At 45.3% G+C, this 17424-nt stretch overlaps 2 protein-coding genes across 3 annotated transcripts in view; one reads left to right on the top strand and one right to left on the bottom strand.

Moving 5' to 3' along the window:
• Positions 1–136: 136 nt before the first annotated feature.
• On the bottom strand, positions 137–13690 carry LOC136432989 (uncharacterized). The gene is made up of 5 exons (XM_066424722.1): positions 13575–13690; positions 9217–9370; positions 2210–9021; positions 1926–2010; positions 137–1769 (listed from the first exon to the last, which is right to left on the bottom strand). The coding sequence occupies exons 2-5, from the start codon at positions 9368–9370 to the stop codon at positions 1501–1503; spliced, it is 7320 nt and encodes a 2439-aa protein (XP_066280819.1). The 5' UTR covers positions 13575–13690; the 3' UTR covers positions 137–1500.
• The window catches only part of LOC136432990 (ATP-binding cassette sub-family C member 5-like), a 19044-nt gene continuing 12996 nt past the window's right edge, over positions 11377–17424 (top strand). Inside the window, exon 1 of one of the 2 annotated variants that reach the window (XM_066424725.1) lies at positions 11377–11517. The gene's annotated coding sequence lies outside the window, so the exon portion shown is untranslated. Of the gene's footprint in view, positions 11518–13602; positions 13725–17424 lie in introns of those variants that run through there. The other variant, XM_066424723.1, reaches the window with a different exon arrangement.

Raw genomic sequence — 17424 nt, 5'->3', positions numbered from 1 at the left:
TCAATCACGTCACTCCGAAACACTAAACTTCAGGTGCCACGGTAGTGGGTGTTTGGAATGTATTTTGGAATTTCGAACATTATGAACTTACTGGGATTTTTTCTAGCCACTTAACTCATTGCAACCCAACAAGATAGACGTTTTTCACACTTTAATTCAACAAAGCAAGCAATACACTTGAAGACATGTGAAGGTCTCAGATTTTAACTGTTACAGTATTCTGTATCTCCTTGGTCAGTACTAGTCCGCCTTGGCGACAAAAAGGTCCAACGTGTGGTAGAGTTTTTTCTAAAGAATAGTTCTGTGCCTATTTGAGCAAAAGTAGATACAAGTTAAAGTCATTGTGGAACACTAAATCTGTAGGCTAATCTTGCGAGTATCTCTGCTTATGTTAAGATTCGGATGAGTCCGCCCAACATGACTGCATACTTTGATGAAGAAACAAATGTTACATACCGAGACAAGACTAGATTGGTGATAGAGTTACACAGAATATCGTCACAGAGACGGTCACACATCTTTAAATCTCTAATCATCACATTACAAACCAGACGTTCACACCCTAAAGTACTATCAAAGCTCAACAACATTGATACCTTTACACAAACAGGTAAAGAAATCATCTGTAATCCACGAAAAACTTTGAAACTAAAGCCTCAGATATCAGGGATATTTACATACTTGTGATAATGAACGTTAGTACAATATTAAATTTGATGGTCCATCATCAACCCATCTCAATTTGTTAGTTTTCAAACAGCAAACCAGTTTCTCAGCTTTCTCAACTGATCGTTGAATGCACATGTTTTCTGCTATTTGCTTTTAAAAGATTTCTGTGGATTTGTATTCATTTCATCAATGATTAAAGCAAGCGTTGTCCACGGCATTCAGCCTAAAAATTCATCCATGTTGAAACATATTAGGACACAAAACAACACAAACACGTGCAAAGTTCAAGATACGTCAGTACGCGACACAGCCATAAAATACTATGCATATAATGATCGTTTAAAAAAGATTCTACAGTATAACGAGCCTATTCTCCAATCAAAGGCTTATACACTTTAATGACAGAAACTGCCCAAACTATGAAAGTCTTATCTCAAAAAAGATGTCTATTCTAGCATTTCCTCATCAATAATGCTACTAATGCACAAAAATCTACTGAGTATCATGACAATCCATCTACGCTTTTTCTAGTTATCGTGTTCACACACAAACACACACACACACACACTCACGCGCGCGCGCGCACGCACGCACGCACACACACACACACACAAACACACAGAAAGAGGGAGAGGGATAGGGAGGGAGAGAGAGAGAGAGAAAGAGATAGAGACACACGCAAACACACACGCACACACACACACGAACGCACACACACACACAAACACACACACACACTCACACAGCTACTCATGGTTTGAAAAATGTTTGCCAATGCTCATGTACCTAAGATTTTATGGGTACAGTAGACGGCCTGACGGTCTCTTGCACCTACTTGCGCAAGGGAAGTGCTACCTCCCCAACTACAGCTTTTCCCACTAACGTGGTCGTTGTCATTCCGCCCAAGATGTCCAGTTGGGACACGCTGAGGTCGAAGTTCTTGTTCATCCAGTTGACAATGTCCACCGCCATCAGGGAGTCCACGCCGTAGTTGATCATGGGCTGGTCGGGGTCGATCTGGCCGGGAGGCATGCAGAGGATCTGGCCGAGCTGCTCCAGAACCTGCTCGCGTAGGTCGTCTTCGTTCAAGTCAGCATCAACTGTTTTGTCAAGAAGAAGATGTTATCAGTACAGGGATGGAATAATGGAAGACAATATGCCCATTTACATCGAACCATATTGATGAAAGGTACACAGTATATTAAGAACACACACAATCGCAGCTCGTTGTAACACATGGATTCACAGAAACCTACCAGTCTTCTCCTTGTTCTTTCCAACTGCAAGATGACGGAACTTCATGCTCGTCGGATATGAGAACTGCATACATTTGACCCAATCCTGTGTTGATGAAAAAGACAAAAGCACGGTCAGTAAGTACATATGGTACCTAGACAACATATGAAATCAAGTGCACACACTAGTGATAGCTTCCGTTACTATATAACAATAGATGGTACAGAATAATGAGAAAATATAAAGATGAAAACCGACAAGGTGATAAGAAAAGAAAACGATGCTGTAAATCAGTTGAACTTACCATGTTGGCGAGCGTGACAACAGGCCTGTCTCTGGCCTTTAGCAGACGTGGCAACATCTGGAGGCACTCGTCAATGTGGAGAGTCAGCATGCCCTTCCCTGTGACGATTTTGGCTGCTTTAGTGTTCCCCTCCAGGATCCCCACACCTCTGACAGCTCCAAGCTGTAGAGACAGTGCCGGGAGGCCTCGCCGGTGCCGGTGTTCAGCGAGGGCGTCCAGGATGCTGTTGGCCGCCACATACCCACATTGCTCTGGATTCCCCCAGGCGGCAGTGACAGATGACAGCAGGAAGAAGATGTCCAGGTCATCATCCTGTGTCAGCTCATGCAGGTGAAGGGCTCCCCACGCCTTTGCTGCTAGAGACTTTTCCAGCTGACTGTCCTTCACGTCCAAGACATTGGCGTCATCAATGACAGCGGCGAGATGGAAGATCCCTTTCAGCACAGGAACTGAGGTGTCGGCTCTAAGATGGTTCAGCACGTTTGACAGCGATGTCTTGTTTGAAACGTCCACCTCGTAAGTGTACACTTTTCCGCCTTTGGACTCAATGTACTCTACAGTGTGAACGTTTTCAGCTGTTTTGCATCCATTTCTGGACAGGAGGGCAATGTGCTTTGCTCCATGGTCTACAAGCCAACGGGCCAGGGCTTGTCCAACTCCACCAAACCCGCCAGTAATGAGGTAAGTGCCGTTCGCCTCGAGTATGTGTGTAGATGGCACCACGCTCTCTGGCTCAAACTTAGCAGGCATCTCAAAGACAACCTTGCCGACATGTTGGCCCTTTGACATCCACCGAAACGTCTCCTTGTAGTCGTCAATAGTTTTAACTGTCGTCAGTACGGGAGCGACAAGTCCCTTCTCCAGAAGAGAGCAGATTGTCTCCATCATCTTTCGGACGTAGTTCGGTCTTTCCTTCATCAGAAGATCTAGCTGAACAGAGAGGAACGTCTTGTTGTTCAGCAGTGGTCCCATGTCCATGCCCACGCCTTCGAGAATGGAGCGTTTCCCGATTTCGCAGAAGGTACCTCCGGCTTTTAGAGACTTCATGGTAGCAGTTTGCAGGTCACCGTACAATGAGCTGAGGACGACATCTACTCCTTCCCCATCTGTCCATTCCATGACGTCATGGTAGAACTGGGTAGACCTGGAGTCAGACACGTGTGTGATTCCCATCTGCCGTAGGTAGTTACGCTTGTCTTCAGATCCGGCGGTACAGAACAAACGGGCCCCAACCATGCCTGCCACTTGTATGGCTGCTTGTCCCACCCCGCCACAGGCAGAGTGGATCAGCACTGTCTGCCCTTCTTGGAGCCGTGCTCTCTCGATCAAGGCGTAGTATGCGGTAATGTAAACCATGCTGAACCCGGCTGCATCCGTCCAGCTGATGCGTGAAGGCTTTGCCATGACGAAGTGCTGGTCACAAGTCACGTGTGACGCGAAGCAGTGGTCGCCAAAGGCGATGACCTCGTCTCCAACTTTGATATTCTTTACATCATTACCGACTTCCACGACTGTTCCTGAACATTCCAGGCCAAACTGTGTTTGCAAGTTGAGCCCTTCGAGAAGGCCAAGAGCCATCATCACATCTTTGAAATTCAAGCCCGCCGCATGAACCTTGACTTTGACTTCGTTGTCTGACAGACATGTGGATGTTTGCTCGTAGAACGCCATATCATCCAATGTTCCTGTCTTCCCTGGAGCGATATCCAGAGCCCAGCTTCCGGAGGGCGACGTGCTGATGTCGTCTGAGATGGACGTCTTCATGAGCCTTGGCGTCAGGACTTCGCCGTCACGGATGGATAGCTCCCTCTCGGGCGGGCAGGACTTAAGCAGGGTCTCGACCACGTCTGTTAAGCCGTTCAGAAGGTCCGAAGGCAGATCTACTGTGTAGATTGGGAGGTCTCTGATCTCGTTGTTCACAACTCGGAAGAAGCCCGAGGCGGCAGATGCTGTCGGACGTGCACACTCGGCACTGCCACCTACTGTGAAAACCCACATGTCCTGAACTCTCCCGGACGCCTGGTACAGGGCGTTGGTTAGGGACCGGGTGTATGCCAGGGACTTGTCGTCTTCTGGCCAGACGTACACAACTCTTATTGGGGGGCCTTCGCTGTGGATCTCGATCCTGTCACCGATGGAATGTACCATTGTGTTGTCTGGCAGCAGTCTCTGAATTGTGCTGGTAAGGGGGCTATCGGGATCACCCACGAGAAGCCACTGTTGACTGTCATCAGTCTGCAAGATAGCAGGAACTGATAGTGAGGGCGTTGGTTTTCTGCCGATGGTGATAGAGTGAAAGAACTCTTGAGGCGATGTCACGCTCACGACATCGTGCATTCCTCCTTCTGTGAAAAGGTTGCTCCACCCTTCCCTGGAGAGCCAACATGTGTCCGTCCTGTAGTCATCATCATACACCCAACAAAGCTCCAATGATCCAAACACAACCTCGCACATGTAGAAAGCGTTTGTCGCTTCAAACATGACAAGCCAGCCACCGGGACAGAGAAGACTTTGCATGTTCTGTAAGCCTTCCATCACGTCCACCGCCGAGTGAAGGGTGTCCATGCAGACAACGATGTCGAACGTTCCTGGGATGAAGTCCTGTGGCTCCACCGCTTTCTCAATGTCGAGCTGTTGGTACTTGACGAAATTGTAATCTTCAAGTACTTGGCTGGCATGTGCAAAGAAGGTTGTGTTCAGATCGGTAAAGACGTACTCAATGTGCCCCGCATCTCCTTGGTCTTTGAGAGGTTTCAGTAGGTAGCGTGCAAGTCCCCCCATGCGACCCCCGACTTCAAGGATACGAACAGTTTGTTTGCGTTCGAGTGTGGTCTTCACAGCTTGTTCTATGGCATCAGTGCAAGCGCGGTAGTATAGCCTTGTTGTCAGTGAGTCCATGAAGTATTCAGCTAGGCAGTCGGCTGCAAAGAGAATCGGCAGGGCAGCTGAGGGGTCACGGAGAATGGTCGGCAGAATGTCTCCAAGACGCTGCAGCATGCTGAACTCGAGCCCCATCGCCGGTACTTCTATTCTCATCTCGTCCAGGGACTTGTGGATCTCTTCCAGGGACATCGTGTCACGTGTTCCCTTGCCCATGTCGTCGATGACTGTTCTGAGCCTCTCTATGTACCTCTTGTTTCTTGGGCTGACCTCGGAGTCTGGAACAGTATCCAATGCAAGTTGGACGTAGGATAACGCCAGGCGTTTGAGGCTAGGCAGGGCTTTCTCTGCTGCCTCTATCATCTCCATGTCATCGCTGTACTGTTTCTGTAGATGTTCTTCCTTGAACAGGTCACAGAAGATACTTGTTTCTGGCAGAGGAGAGATGACAGGCTGCCATCTTGTTTCATACAGACAGCTGTCTGTGTCGACGTCTGAGTTGATACCGGAAACATTTGTCGCTTCGAACCCGTCGATTTGTGCAAGGATGTTCCCCTGGCCTGTCGCCAGTGTTATGTTAGCCTTGACTGACATGCTGGAACGGGAGACAACTGTGGCATATGCTACCATGTGTTCCCCTAGCGGTAGAGAGGGTGCAAACATTCGGAATGTCTTGATCTGAGTAGGGAGATATAGAGTTGAGCAGGGTCCTATGGCAGCGAGGGCAACCTGAAAGCATCCATCCAGTGTTGCCGTTTGGACTCTTTGCTGTGCATCTGTTGCTGGCTTGAGGAAACCAATGGCTTTCCAGTCGCCTACGAAGGCCTCGTTCACAACCTGAAACTCGGGACCGTACATCAGTCCCAAGTCACTGAATCGTTCGTAGAAATTCTGGCACGTGACCTTTTCCATGGCCTCTGTAGGCGTCGTGTCCAGGACACTCTCAGAGCTGACATTGTTCGGTTGAATGAAGAGACACCCTGCGTGGACTCTGTCTGTGGCTACCTCCAGTTTCCTTCCCTCCTTTGCGTACGTCAGCTGGATGGTGGCGTTCGTTTTGTTGCTGACTTCTGGCCAAACAAGGACGTGTTTAAACTGAATGTCCTCCAGTGTTGGGTTCTCAGAGCTATCTACAGCCATCTGCACCATGTATTCGATGTATCCCGCACCTGGGAACACCACGCTGTCATTCACAACGTGATCTGCAAGGAAGGGGAACTTTTCCAGGGTGATGTTCCCGTTTTGCCCCTTGAAGGTGCGATCCTCGAGACCCAGCCTCCTTTTCCGTGAAGATTCAGCCTCTTGCCAATGTTGTTGGTGCTGCCAGGCATATGTCGGGACGGGCGTCCATTCAGCTGCGTCCTGAGTTACATTTGTCCAGTTGATGTCCACCCCATTCACGTACAGCGTGGCCAAGGCACGCAGCATGCATTTGTGGTCATTTTGCTGACGTTGTCCACACGGCACCGTGACTTTTATTGGGTAGTTTTCATGCTTGAGTGTTTGGTTGACGGACGACAGCAGCGTAGCGGAGGCACCAAGCTCGATGAAAACGTCAGGACTGTGATCGTGGATTATGGACCGAATGGCTGAAGTGAACTTGACCTCTCCCCTGATGTTTCCCCACCAATACTGGCCGTCAAACCTCCCAGTGTAATGCTGCCCTGTCACTGTGGAGTACAAAGGTGCTGGAACTTCTCCATGTCTGTCTGGCTGTACGGAATACATCGCCTCGAGGAAGGATTCTCTGATGGGGTCCATGTGGTCGGTGTGGAAGGCACAGGAGACACGCAGCATTTTGACCTTTGTTGGGTTTTGATCTTGAAGTGCAGCAATGGCGTCTGTCGCTCCTGCTACTGTGACAGATGTGGGAGAATTGTCGCACGCCAGTTTCACTCCCTGACACTTAGCAACAAGCTCCTCAGCCTCTGTCCTCGATGCACGCATAGCTGCCATGCTCCCAGATCCCTGTTGTTTGGCCTGTTCTGTGCTCCTGATGTAGATCGCTTGGACAGCTTCATCCAAAGTCAGACCGCCGCATGCATAGGCTGCCGCAACTTCTCCTAGGCTGTGGCCGACGATTACATCAGGCGAAATGCCCCAGTGTTTCAGCAAAGCAAACAACCCCACCTGGGTGAAGAGTATTGCGGGTTGGGAGACTTTCATGTCTGCAAGTGTGAACTCGGCGGGACTGTCGCCTGTGGTGAACAACCCGGCCTTCTGCAAAATGGACCATCCGCTGACTTGTGTGAAGATCTGGTCACATGCATCGACTGTTTCCCTGAACACAGGCTCTAGTTGATACAGCTTCCTGCCCATGTCATCCCACTGCTGCCCTTGTCCAGGAAAGACAAAGCACACTTTGGGGCGGGTATTCTGCGCTGTCCCAGTGATGACATCGTCAGCAGCCATCTTGTTGACATGACATTGCAGGCCTTCCCTTGCCCTTGCCCCTGAGTTGGTCACGACAGCAAGTCTATTTTGATAGTGATTCCTGCGCGTCGCTACCCATGCAGAAACCGCGAGGGCATCTTTCTCTTCTTGAAACGTCAGCCACTTGTAAGACAGGTCTCTGAGGGCGTCTGAGGACTTTCCACTCAGCGGCAGAATGATGAATTCACCTTCTTGGTCACTTGGTCCGAACTGCCATCCCCTCTTGCCATAGAGTCGAGCTGCTGGCGGTGTAGCGTTGTGCTCTTCCATGATGATATGGGCCAGGGCTCCTCCAAATCCAAAACAGTTCACGCCAAGGGTCACGTTTTCGTTGTCAGGAAATTTCTCTACTTTAGTTTGCACAGAGATGCCCAGCTCTTCAAAGTCAACTTTAGGGGTCGGTGAGGTGTAGTTGACGGAGGGACAGAGGGTTCGCCTGTCCAGCATCAGAGCTGTCTTGATGACACCCACCATGCCTGCGGCGCACTCCATGTGTCCAAAATTGCTCTTGCCAGACCCGATCCTCATGGGGTGGGGGCGATGTGGACCGAAGGTTTTCCCAATTGCTTCGGCCTCTGCAGGATCTCCGACGGGCGTACTTGTCCCGTGCGCCTCGACGTACAGGACGTCTGAGAGGGGAACTCCGAAGCGGGCGTAGGTTGTCCTCATGAGCTGCTCCTGTGCACTGGAGGACGGCATGGTGATGCTCTGACTGAAGCCGTTGTCGGATATTGCACTTCCCCTGATGACGCTGTACACGTGATCTCTGTCTCGGATGGCGTCGCTGAGAGGCTTGACCAGGATGGCTCCAAACCCTTCACTGCGGACGTAGCCGTTGGCAGATGCGTCAAAAGGACAGCTGAATCCGTCAGGTGACAGAACCCCCATTGCGCTGAAAGCTACTGTTACCTCCGGCATGAGGAGCACATTGCTGCCCCCTACGATGGCGACGCCGCATTCTTTGTTCCTCAAGGAGGAGCACGCTACATGGAGGGCCGTCATTGATGCTGCGCACGCGGTATCTACAGCAAGACTTGGTCCCTTCAGATTGAAGGCATAGGAGATTCTGTTTGCGGCCACGCTATGCGCAATTCCTGTGTTAACATATGAGTTGAACAGGTGCTTGTCTCCTGCCATGAACAAAGCATAATCCATCATGCCTATTCCCACAAACACACCACATGACTCAGACACACTCTCAGGCGTGATACCTGCATCTTCAAACGCCTCGTACGTCACTTCCAGGAGATGGCGCTGCTGGGGGTCCATCATGGCGGCCTCCCGAGGGGATATCTTGAAGAAGGTGTGGTCGAACATGTCGATGTCGTCCACAAACCCGGCCTTGCGTGTGACGTGGGTGCCTGACTGGTGCGGGTCTGTGCTGTGGTAGGCTTCAAGGGACCATCTTTCTGGTGGGATCTCGGTGATGACATTTCTTCCTTCACTGATGACGTCCCAAAACTTCGAGGGGCTGTTTGTGTCGCCAGGCATCCGGCAACCTTAAATTGAATATCGTCTCAATAAGCCTTCACCCATCCAAACAGAATACAATGAATTACACTGCACACTATGTATGGAGATATATATCATCTAATTCTAATAGAGAAGAAAATTTGGTACCAGTTTTCTTCAAATAAGGTATATCGCTTGGTTCAGTACTTATATAGTGTTGAAATCGCGAAATCGCGACTTACCGATTCCGACTATGGCGAATGCATAGTGCTTGTCGTCTGGACCTAGGTGTTGGCATGACTGCTGTGTCTCTTCGCGCCGCTTTTCTCCGCTCTGTGCGCGGCTCTTTCTTTCGTCGAGAAATTCGTCGTAATGGACCTCATTCCTGACTTCCATCTGCGGAAAACCATCGACATTGGAATGACACTTCCATATCTGGAGGCCAAATCTCATGATATGTACTTTTGAAGGAAAATATTTCTCAAGAACAGTCAAATTACTACAACCTCATGGGCACCAGACCTCCGCTTCATAGCGTACAGTGTGTTAACCGTACTGAACATGGCTGCTTTTGTGCAAACTCAGACGATTGTCTATCATGATGTTGATAGATATATGACAATTACATGTAGATCCAATCAAACATTTTGGAACAATTTACATGAATGTAAAAGAATTATCAATGGTTACGGCTCCATATGAGAGCCAGGTCTTGAAGATTACATGCCGGCGGTACCGATTCACTGGCGCTGATAGTTAGAATGATGCGTCTAGTGTAAGATCCCCTTTTTAGAACAATTTTATTGCACATAAATCAGTACTACACCTGTCTGGACCTTTATTACAGTTTTTGCAATCTTCTTCTTTTCATCCTTGTCGGACGACCTGTTTATATGTTGGGTATGATGTTATTACACCCATACTATACTTCAATTGCTCGTATTGAACCACTGAACCAACCAACCAACCAACCAACCAACCAACCAACCAACCAACCAACCAACCAACCAAACAAACAAACAAAACAACCAACCAACAAACCAACCAACTAACCAACCAACCAACCAACCAACCAACCAACCAACCAACCAACCAACCAACCAACCAACCAAAAACAAAGGACGCCATGATCGGACCAATCCACTCATCAACAAACCACCCGCCCACCATGCAAACAATGAGTCAACTCATTGGTCTGTGAAAGGCTTACATTAAGCACAACAAAACAAGTTGTTAGTCGTTCGCAAACACGCGATAAGATAAGAGTTGGCAACGCGTGTCAGTATATGAATACCGACGCCGATTGATGGTAGGTGCCATAATTTACCCCTCATTGTGCACGTACACGATGAATGGAAGACCTTTATGGTACGCTTTTGCTCATGGGTCATGATATGTGACAAAGCAGTTCTAAGGACATTTACATTGATAAAGATATACTGAAGAACAAACAAGGCCCGCCATTGGCTACCAAGTTGCCAACACGTGGTGACTAAAACAGGCGTTGAGATAGATCAAGCAAACTATGTGGTAGTGTGTAACAGTTACAACGTAACGTTAGCTCCCGCTCACAGCTACAGAAGCAGCAGCCTGTGAAAACATTCTCGAAGTGAAGAAAAACGACTAGAAATGGCATTTATTTAGGCGTTTTTGTCGGGCTTCTATTTTTTCATAAAAAAAATTTAAAAAAGTAGAAAGCCCGACAAAAACGCCTAAAAACACGTAAAAAAAACCCTGCCGGAACCCGTCCTCTGCTAGAGAGTAGCGTGTTTTCAGCGTTTTATACGTCTTGACTAGGGCCTGGTCTTTAATCTCCAGGGTGCGCAATTTCCAAGCCTGGAGTCCAGCCTTCTTTTTTAGTCCGCCCCGCTGGGGGAGCCGACGCTGGGAGCAGCCGGAGTAGAAGGCTGGACTCTAGGCCTAGGCTACAATTTCCCTCTTTTGCATGTTCTCCACTACGCGCAAAACAAGCCAAAGACTTTTCTTGTACATTGCTAATAGGCGCGTCTTTGTGTTATGGTTGTGAAAAAAATGTTCAAGTTCAAGGTCAATGGTTTGTAACGGTTGCATTTTCCTCCTTATCGTTCTCAAGACTTTCGTCTATCGATTCTTTTATGCAAACCGAAGCTCCTCTTTAATTTCTTTCGAGTTGTAAAGTGTTGTATCTTCCTAATCTCCAAGCAGATCCAACGGTTGCAAAGACCGTATCCAACTGGCAGAGGAAGTTTTTCTTGCAATAAAAGTTGGATCTTGGAGATTAGTAACTTCCCGCATTTCACACAGGAGTCATACAGTGCCAACGGTCATTAACGGCCCACCCCTTGAGTGGATAGCGACCACCGTACACTAAACGTCACGTACCGTCCCCAACATCCGGGCAGTTTGCAGCTTTTGTTGTGCGTCTTGGGCAAAATGATAATGATTGGGGACGGCAAGTCCAAAAGTAGGTTTACTTTAATATAACTTTCCCGCCAACACCACTTGAAGACAGACTACTCGTGCAGGATCGTGCAGGCTTCGCAAAGAAATCGCAAAAGCAGATGGTAAGAATTAGACTGTTATGTCGTTATTTTTAAACCCAAGACCATCAACAGCGTTTATACTAAACCGCATGGCGGATCAGAACAAATTATCTACCAGACGAAGTGGAAACTATACAAAAGCAACTTCAAAAGCAACATTGCCAACAAGACTGGGTAAATACATGGAACACCACCCAGTGGTGAATAACAACAGGACATTGGATAACGCACAGCAGACCAGAGAGGGTATGCCTAAACACCTCACCCGACCTCATCCGACCTCACCCGACCTCATCCGAGTCTAAAATGCAGTGTATACGGGGCAAGGACATTATTTGACGTTGTAGATACGTTCAATATGCAATTATGAATGCAAAACAAGCAGAAAACTCCAAGTATTTACCAGTTTTTATAAGTTACTGCGCTCTAACGGGTGCCGCGGAACCCCCATATGGTGCGTATTTGGGTTGAAAACGATGGCGAAACCCCGCGGAAAATAGATCAACTTTGACTCGAAAAATCTCGTTGCTGACAAAACTCTGATTCATCTGAAGCACTGTAGGAGATTGGTGAACTTGTCACGATACCGGAGACACATTTATAACGTTATGCTTGATCTGACCTATTTTGACTGCACTATTGACTTTTTCCGTGACCATGATACTCAAAACGGCGCGTATCGCCCTTCTATCTTGGAAACGAGCGGAGTAACTTACAAAAACTGGTAAATACTTAGAGTTTGCTGCTTGTTTTGCATTCATGATTGCATATTCAACGTATCCAGAACGTCAAATAATGTCCCTGCCCCGTGTACACTGCATTTTAGACTCGGATGAGGTCGGGTGAGGTCGGATGAGGTCGGGTGAGGTCGGGTGAGGTGTTAAGGCATACCGGACCAGAGATGTCTATCTATATGATGATGAAGAGCGGCCCTAACGGGAATTTCAGCTCCTTGAGCGGACCTATACTGTTGAAGATACTCTACTCTTTAAGAAATCATCGCCCGTGACTCAGCTCAAAACTCAGTGTTATGACAGATCAAGTGATGGACGCATATCTACAGAAAACTGAGACCACACATAACGTTACAAAATTTTAAGTGACAAAGGGGACTTTGAACTGTAACGTTAAGGCCATTTAACTGATTTGATTATCATATGGATCACATCCCCCTCCATGCATTGCAAAATACAGGCTGGCAAGATAATGATGCGAGCGCCTGGAAAAAAAAGTTGGACCAAAAAAATTTTCATTATGAAATCAAAGTGGTTAGAAAGGTTTGATTAACTAATGGCTGAACTTACAGAACATAGTATACCAAACTATACGTATAATTTTGTTCTTTCACATTTTATTGGAAGACTTTGGAAAACCAAGGACCATGGGAAAACTTTAAGGTTCGGGTTCGAAAAACAAGGATCTGTGATTGTGCCTGTTGGCATCTAGTTTGCGCCCATTCACGCCAGGTTGCCAATTGCGCCATTTCAGGCGATAAATTAGAGCTGATTCTCAGCGGTCAGTCGCAGACAAACGAACAGTCGCAAACAGGTGCCGCCCAGTGAGATACATTCTGTCGGCAAGATTTCTCCCCAAAGATGTATATAAACATTTCTGTAGACTCCGTGATGATATTTGCAAAGTAAATAACGTTACCTCTCAAAACGAAATTTGCAAAAAAAAAGACCAGTGTGTCTGTCATATAGATTTTTGTGTTCAGAGACAAGAAGTAACTAATGTTAGCTGTTTTTCAGGCATACTGTATTGCAATATTATTAGAAGCATACATGAAAATCTAAAAGAACAAGCACGAAGGGACAAGTGGCAAACAGAATTTCCTGTCAGGAAGCAATTCTATGATTCAACATCAGTACAGTTTGCACTCAGCATGACTCTGTAGGTGGTCTATCAACTTAAAAGTTATTTCATTGACGGTATTTGCCATCAATTGTGTATGCATAATGATAACATATGGTATCAATTGGGACCTGCATCAGAGAAACTTTCAGATAACAAATTTTCAGAAAACAAGTAAAATCATAGTGGCGCAAAATTCAGCATATTCAAACTTTTGATCCTACCTTGATTCGATATCTTACAGATGTTCAGTTCAGGATGCCGAAAGTTCTTCAGAAGAAGCCAACAAATTTCTTTCATCAGCGAGGATCGATTGTACATGTACCTCCTCCTTCTCCAGATTCTAACGTTGTTTCTGTGATCACAGTACGTAGGTGACTTTTATACTTGCCCTTTGTGCAACGTTTATTTGACTTGGTTATTGATTCAGAAGCCTTTCTTGGAAGTCAGACTCTTTGAGTGTAAGTGGAAAATTTACTTCCTTGTGAGACTTCACGTAAGCAAGGTAATTGTTTACGATACCATGGCAAGTGCAAATAAGTGACTTGTGCACAGAGTGCTGCATTCATGCTGCGGTTTTTGCTGATGCAATAGGGCAGGTCAATTGATGATAAAGCTGACAAAAATGGCTGACAAAGATAAATGATAAAAGTTTGATAAAAGTCTAGGATGTAAAAATTTGATGACAGTTATGGAAGTCCCTGATTCATCTTTTGCCGCTATTGGGTACTGTGACCTTGAAATATTTGTAAAATCCATTTGTCTAGTATAATAAGTTGGTTCATAACTCTATTTTTTTGGTGTAAGGCCATGCTGATTTGATTATATGGATGACATTCTTTGGGAACCCCAAAACTGATGCGAGCGTGCAAATAAAACAAACGTTTGGCAAAAAATGTTGCCTTCATTATGAAATCTAAGTGGTCAGGAAGGTTGAACAAATGACTAAACACACATATAGCGTGATTCTTTATTTTCATTTCTTCACATCTTCTTCTTTGACTTTGGAATTGATTTCGTCACACCTTCATGTTATATGATCCTTGGTGCATATAGTAGATATACAGCAGTTTTTGACTGCTGTATGCACCAAGGATCCAAATCAACATAGCACACAAGATCAGACATAATTGGAAAATTGAGCTACTGACTTTAAAATTAAAGATCTCTCTTTTCAATTTTCCTCCATAATTTTTGGTATATTCACTAATTCACCTCCACCTCTCGCTTTTCCACTGAATCAGTGTTTTGATCAATTTTACTGATGCTAAATGCTGGTTTTGTGGAATATTTCATCATGTGTTTAAAAACAACAGCACTGTACAGCTGAGTTTTATGTATTAACTCCTGTGACAACCTGAAATGTTCTTGGGCGACCTGGCTATAAAGAATATTTTGACCCTTGGAGGCTACACTTTCAATCTTGACCACCATATAAAATCTATTCTTTCTCAAGATCAAAATCATCTAGAATGTACTGGTTTAACTGTAGTCGCTGATGATGCTATTTATAGCTATAACTATAAAAAATAGTAGTAAAAACCTAAATCATTACAATTTACAGTACCATATGTGACATTTTGACTTTGATGCTTTTCCAAACTAATTACAACTGTAATGAGTGACCTTGGCACGTTACTGTACTAGAACAACAGTAGCTAATTGAACTATTGGCATAACTTTGTCTTGAATTAATCTTCTTTTTGAAGACTACTTCAAGACATCCTAAATTGTCTTTACCTCATTAACATATCTATTCAGAGTTTTGGTATAAATCTGGTGTTCTCAGTCCTATCGTTAGTCACAGATGAAAGACAGTGGATACTGTCTGAAACGTCTGACTGTTTCAAAATCTTATCCAGTTGCTTGAGTAATTATTTTTGGCGTAATTACAACTGTGCTTTGTGGAGGTTAGGAAATTGGCTGGAAGCCAATTTCATCAACTAAGGCTGGCACAGGTGTTTCAACCAGTGGCTGCTGCTCTGTGCAGTCGATTGATCTTTAAGCTATAAGGAAACGATGGTTATCTTACTATGTACACTAATTGAGTGTGATGAATGTTTGGGATAACGTTTTCGTGGAAATCTGCACACCTGGGCAAGACGCAGAGAGTTGACCATATTTGGTAACATTTGCTAACTTTTACCACGGAGGCAGCTAATTCAAAGAAAAAAAGTACAGCACCATTTTACATGGAACAGGTCATCGTTCTGCTGTTCAGGTGTCCTATATGGTGACCTTGGCACGTTTCTTATCCTCAGTCTTATCAAAGTCATTCTTAGTTCACCTCCATCAATTTAGCTAGATTGCACCGCATGCTCATTTTTTTGCAGAAGGTGAAGTGTGAAGAGTTTATAACTAATGTTTGGACATATTCAGAATTATGAAAATAAAATTTGTTTAAAAATTACACACTTTGCAACTAATTTGGCTCAGTCTGAATGTAACTAACATGTGACATTACAATGCAGGATAGACAGTCTAATTCAGGAAAATATTAATTTTTGTAAGAATACTGGCCAGATGAGTATGATGAAAGACACAGTGATGGACCGGAGATGCAGGTCTCAATGAGGTGTCTCAAGGGACATGGCAGATTCTCTAGAATCATGGAAAAGTTCCTCATCTTTGTGACCCAGAGTTCTGGGAAAGTTCAACATTGGCCTGTCCTTGACCCATTCAAGGTGACATAATTATCAATGCCCTCCCCACAGACATAATTTTAATGGCAGACAGGAAAAGCCTGAGGCAAACTGGATTTAAGTAGTCGAAATGCTCAATTGCTAAGGACAAATTCTGAGAAGAGGCAAAAGTGAGGCAACATATCATAGTAGCTCGAGTGAAGTAAACATGTTGATATTTGATCCAGGTCGTAAACATGTTTGTCACCATTGTTTGGTAATGTGCCAAATCAAATGATCAAAGGGCAGTTATGAAGGGCACACTCATGTCAAGGTGGACGAAAGTTCAGAATTTGTTTGAGGTCTGATTTTCCATCAGACTTAATTCACAACAACCACATGTACACATGAAGAAACAATGTGGATCTGATTCTGAATAAACTCAAATCAACTCCCTGGATGATATGCACCCATGATGCATTCATTTACATTTGCCCAGACAGATGGACTAGGAAGCATTTTTACTTAGAAATGAAGATGTCCACAAGCCATTGACAGATTTACATTAGATTACAGTGTGTAAGGGGTAATATCAAATAAACCGATCACTCCAGGCTTGTAAGTTATCATATCAGATGTAACATTACATGTTGGTCTGAGCTTAAACTCTATCTGGGGTTATGATGTGTATTCTGAGATTAAATCATTTTACTCAAGCTTTAATACCATACTGAGAGACTCCAATCCACTTCCAGATCAGCTGTACTGTGGTAAGGTTCTGGAACCCAGGGTGCCCTTGAGTAACTGACATGTCCAGAAGTTGTTGGTGGACCTGCCATGACCCTTCAATGACCGATGAAAGGTCAAAACCAGATTCTGGGAACAGCTACAATGGCTAATACTTCCTAGTATTTGCAGACTTGTGAAAATACTCTTACGAACATTTGTTTTAGAGTCTAGACATGTACACATTGTGTTTTTGTGGCATTATTGTTGTGTTCAGGGATTTAAAGAAATGACCTGTCGGTCTCAAAACAGTCGTGAAAAGTACCGGTACAGTACAGTTGTCAGCCCAAAGTCCTTGAGTCATGAGGAATTGTGTCATTATATGTCTGAGAGCCATGATGAATTGTGCCATTAAGTGTTACTCAACTTTTTCCAAGAACAAAGGGTCAGATATAACTGATGAAAACAGTGATTTCTTTGTATTTCTTCTTAGTTGAAAGCCTGGGCCCTTCTTCAAACTACTGAAATGTGTTGTTTGCACATGTTAGCATATTCAAGCATGGGTAAACTAACAGCTCTGTGTTTGAAGATAATTATATTACATGTATTACATAAAGCACACTATTAAAGATACATGCCCCGCCTGGGTCATAGCGAGCCATGCAGTGAATTAGTTATTGTTTACATAATTACACCAGGTATAAGGTAACAGCAGACGTGCCAGGTT

The sequence above is a fragment of the Branchiostoma lanceolatum genome, chromosome 4 (assembly GCF_035083965.1).
Source record: "Branchiostoma lanceolatum isolate klBraLanc5 chromosome 4, klBraLanc5.hap2, whole genome shotgun sequence".
Classification (NCBI taxonomy): domain Eukaryota; kingdom Metazoa; phylum Chordata; class Leptocardii; order Amphioxiformes; family Branchiostomatidae; genus Branchiostoma; species Branchiostoma lanceolatum.
Note: the sequence above shows the minus strand (reverse complement) of the source record. Positions and strands in the feature narration are given on the sequence as shown.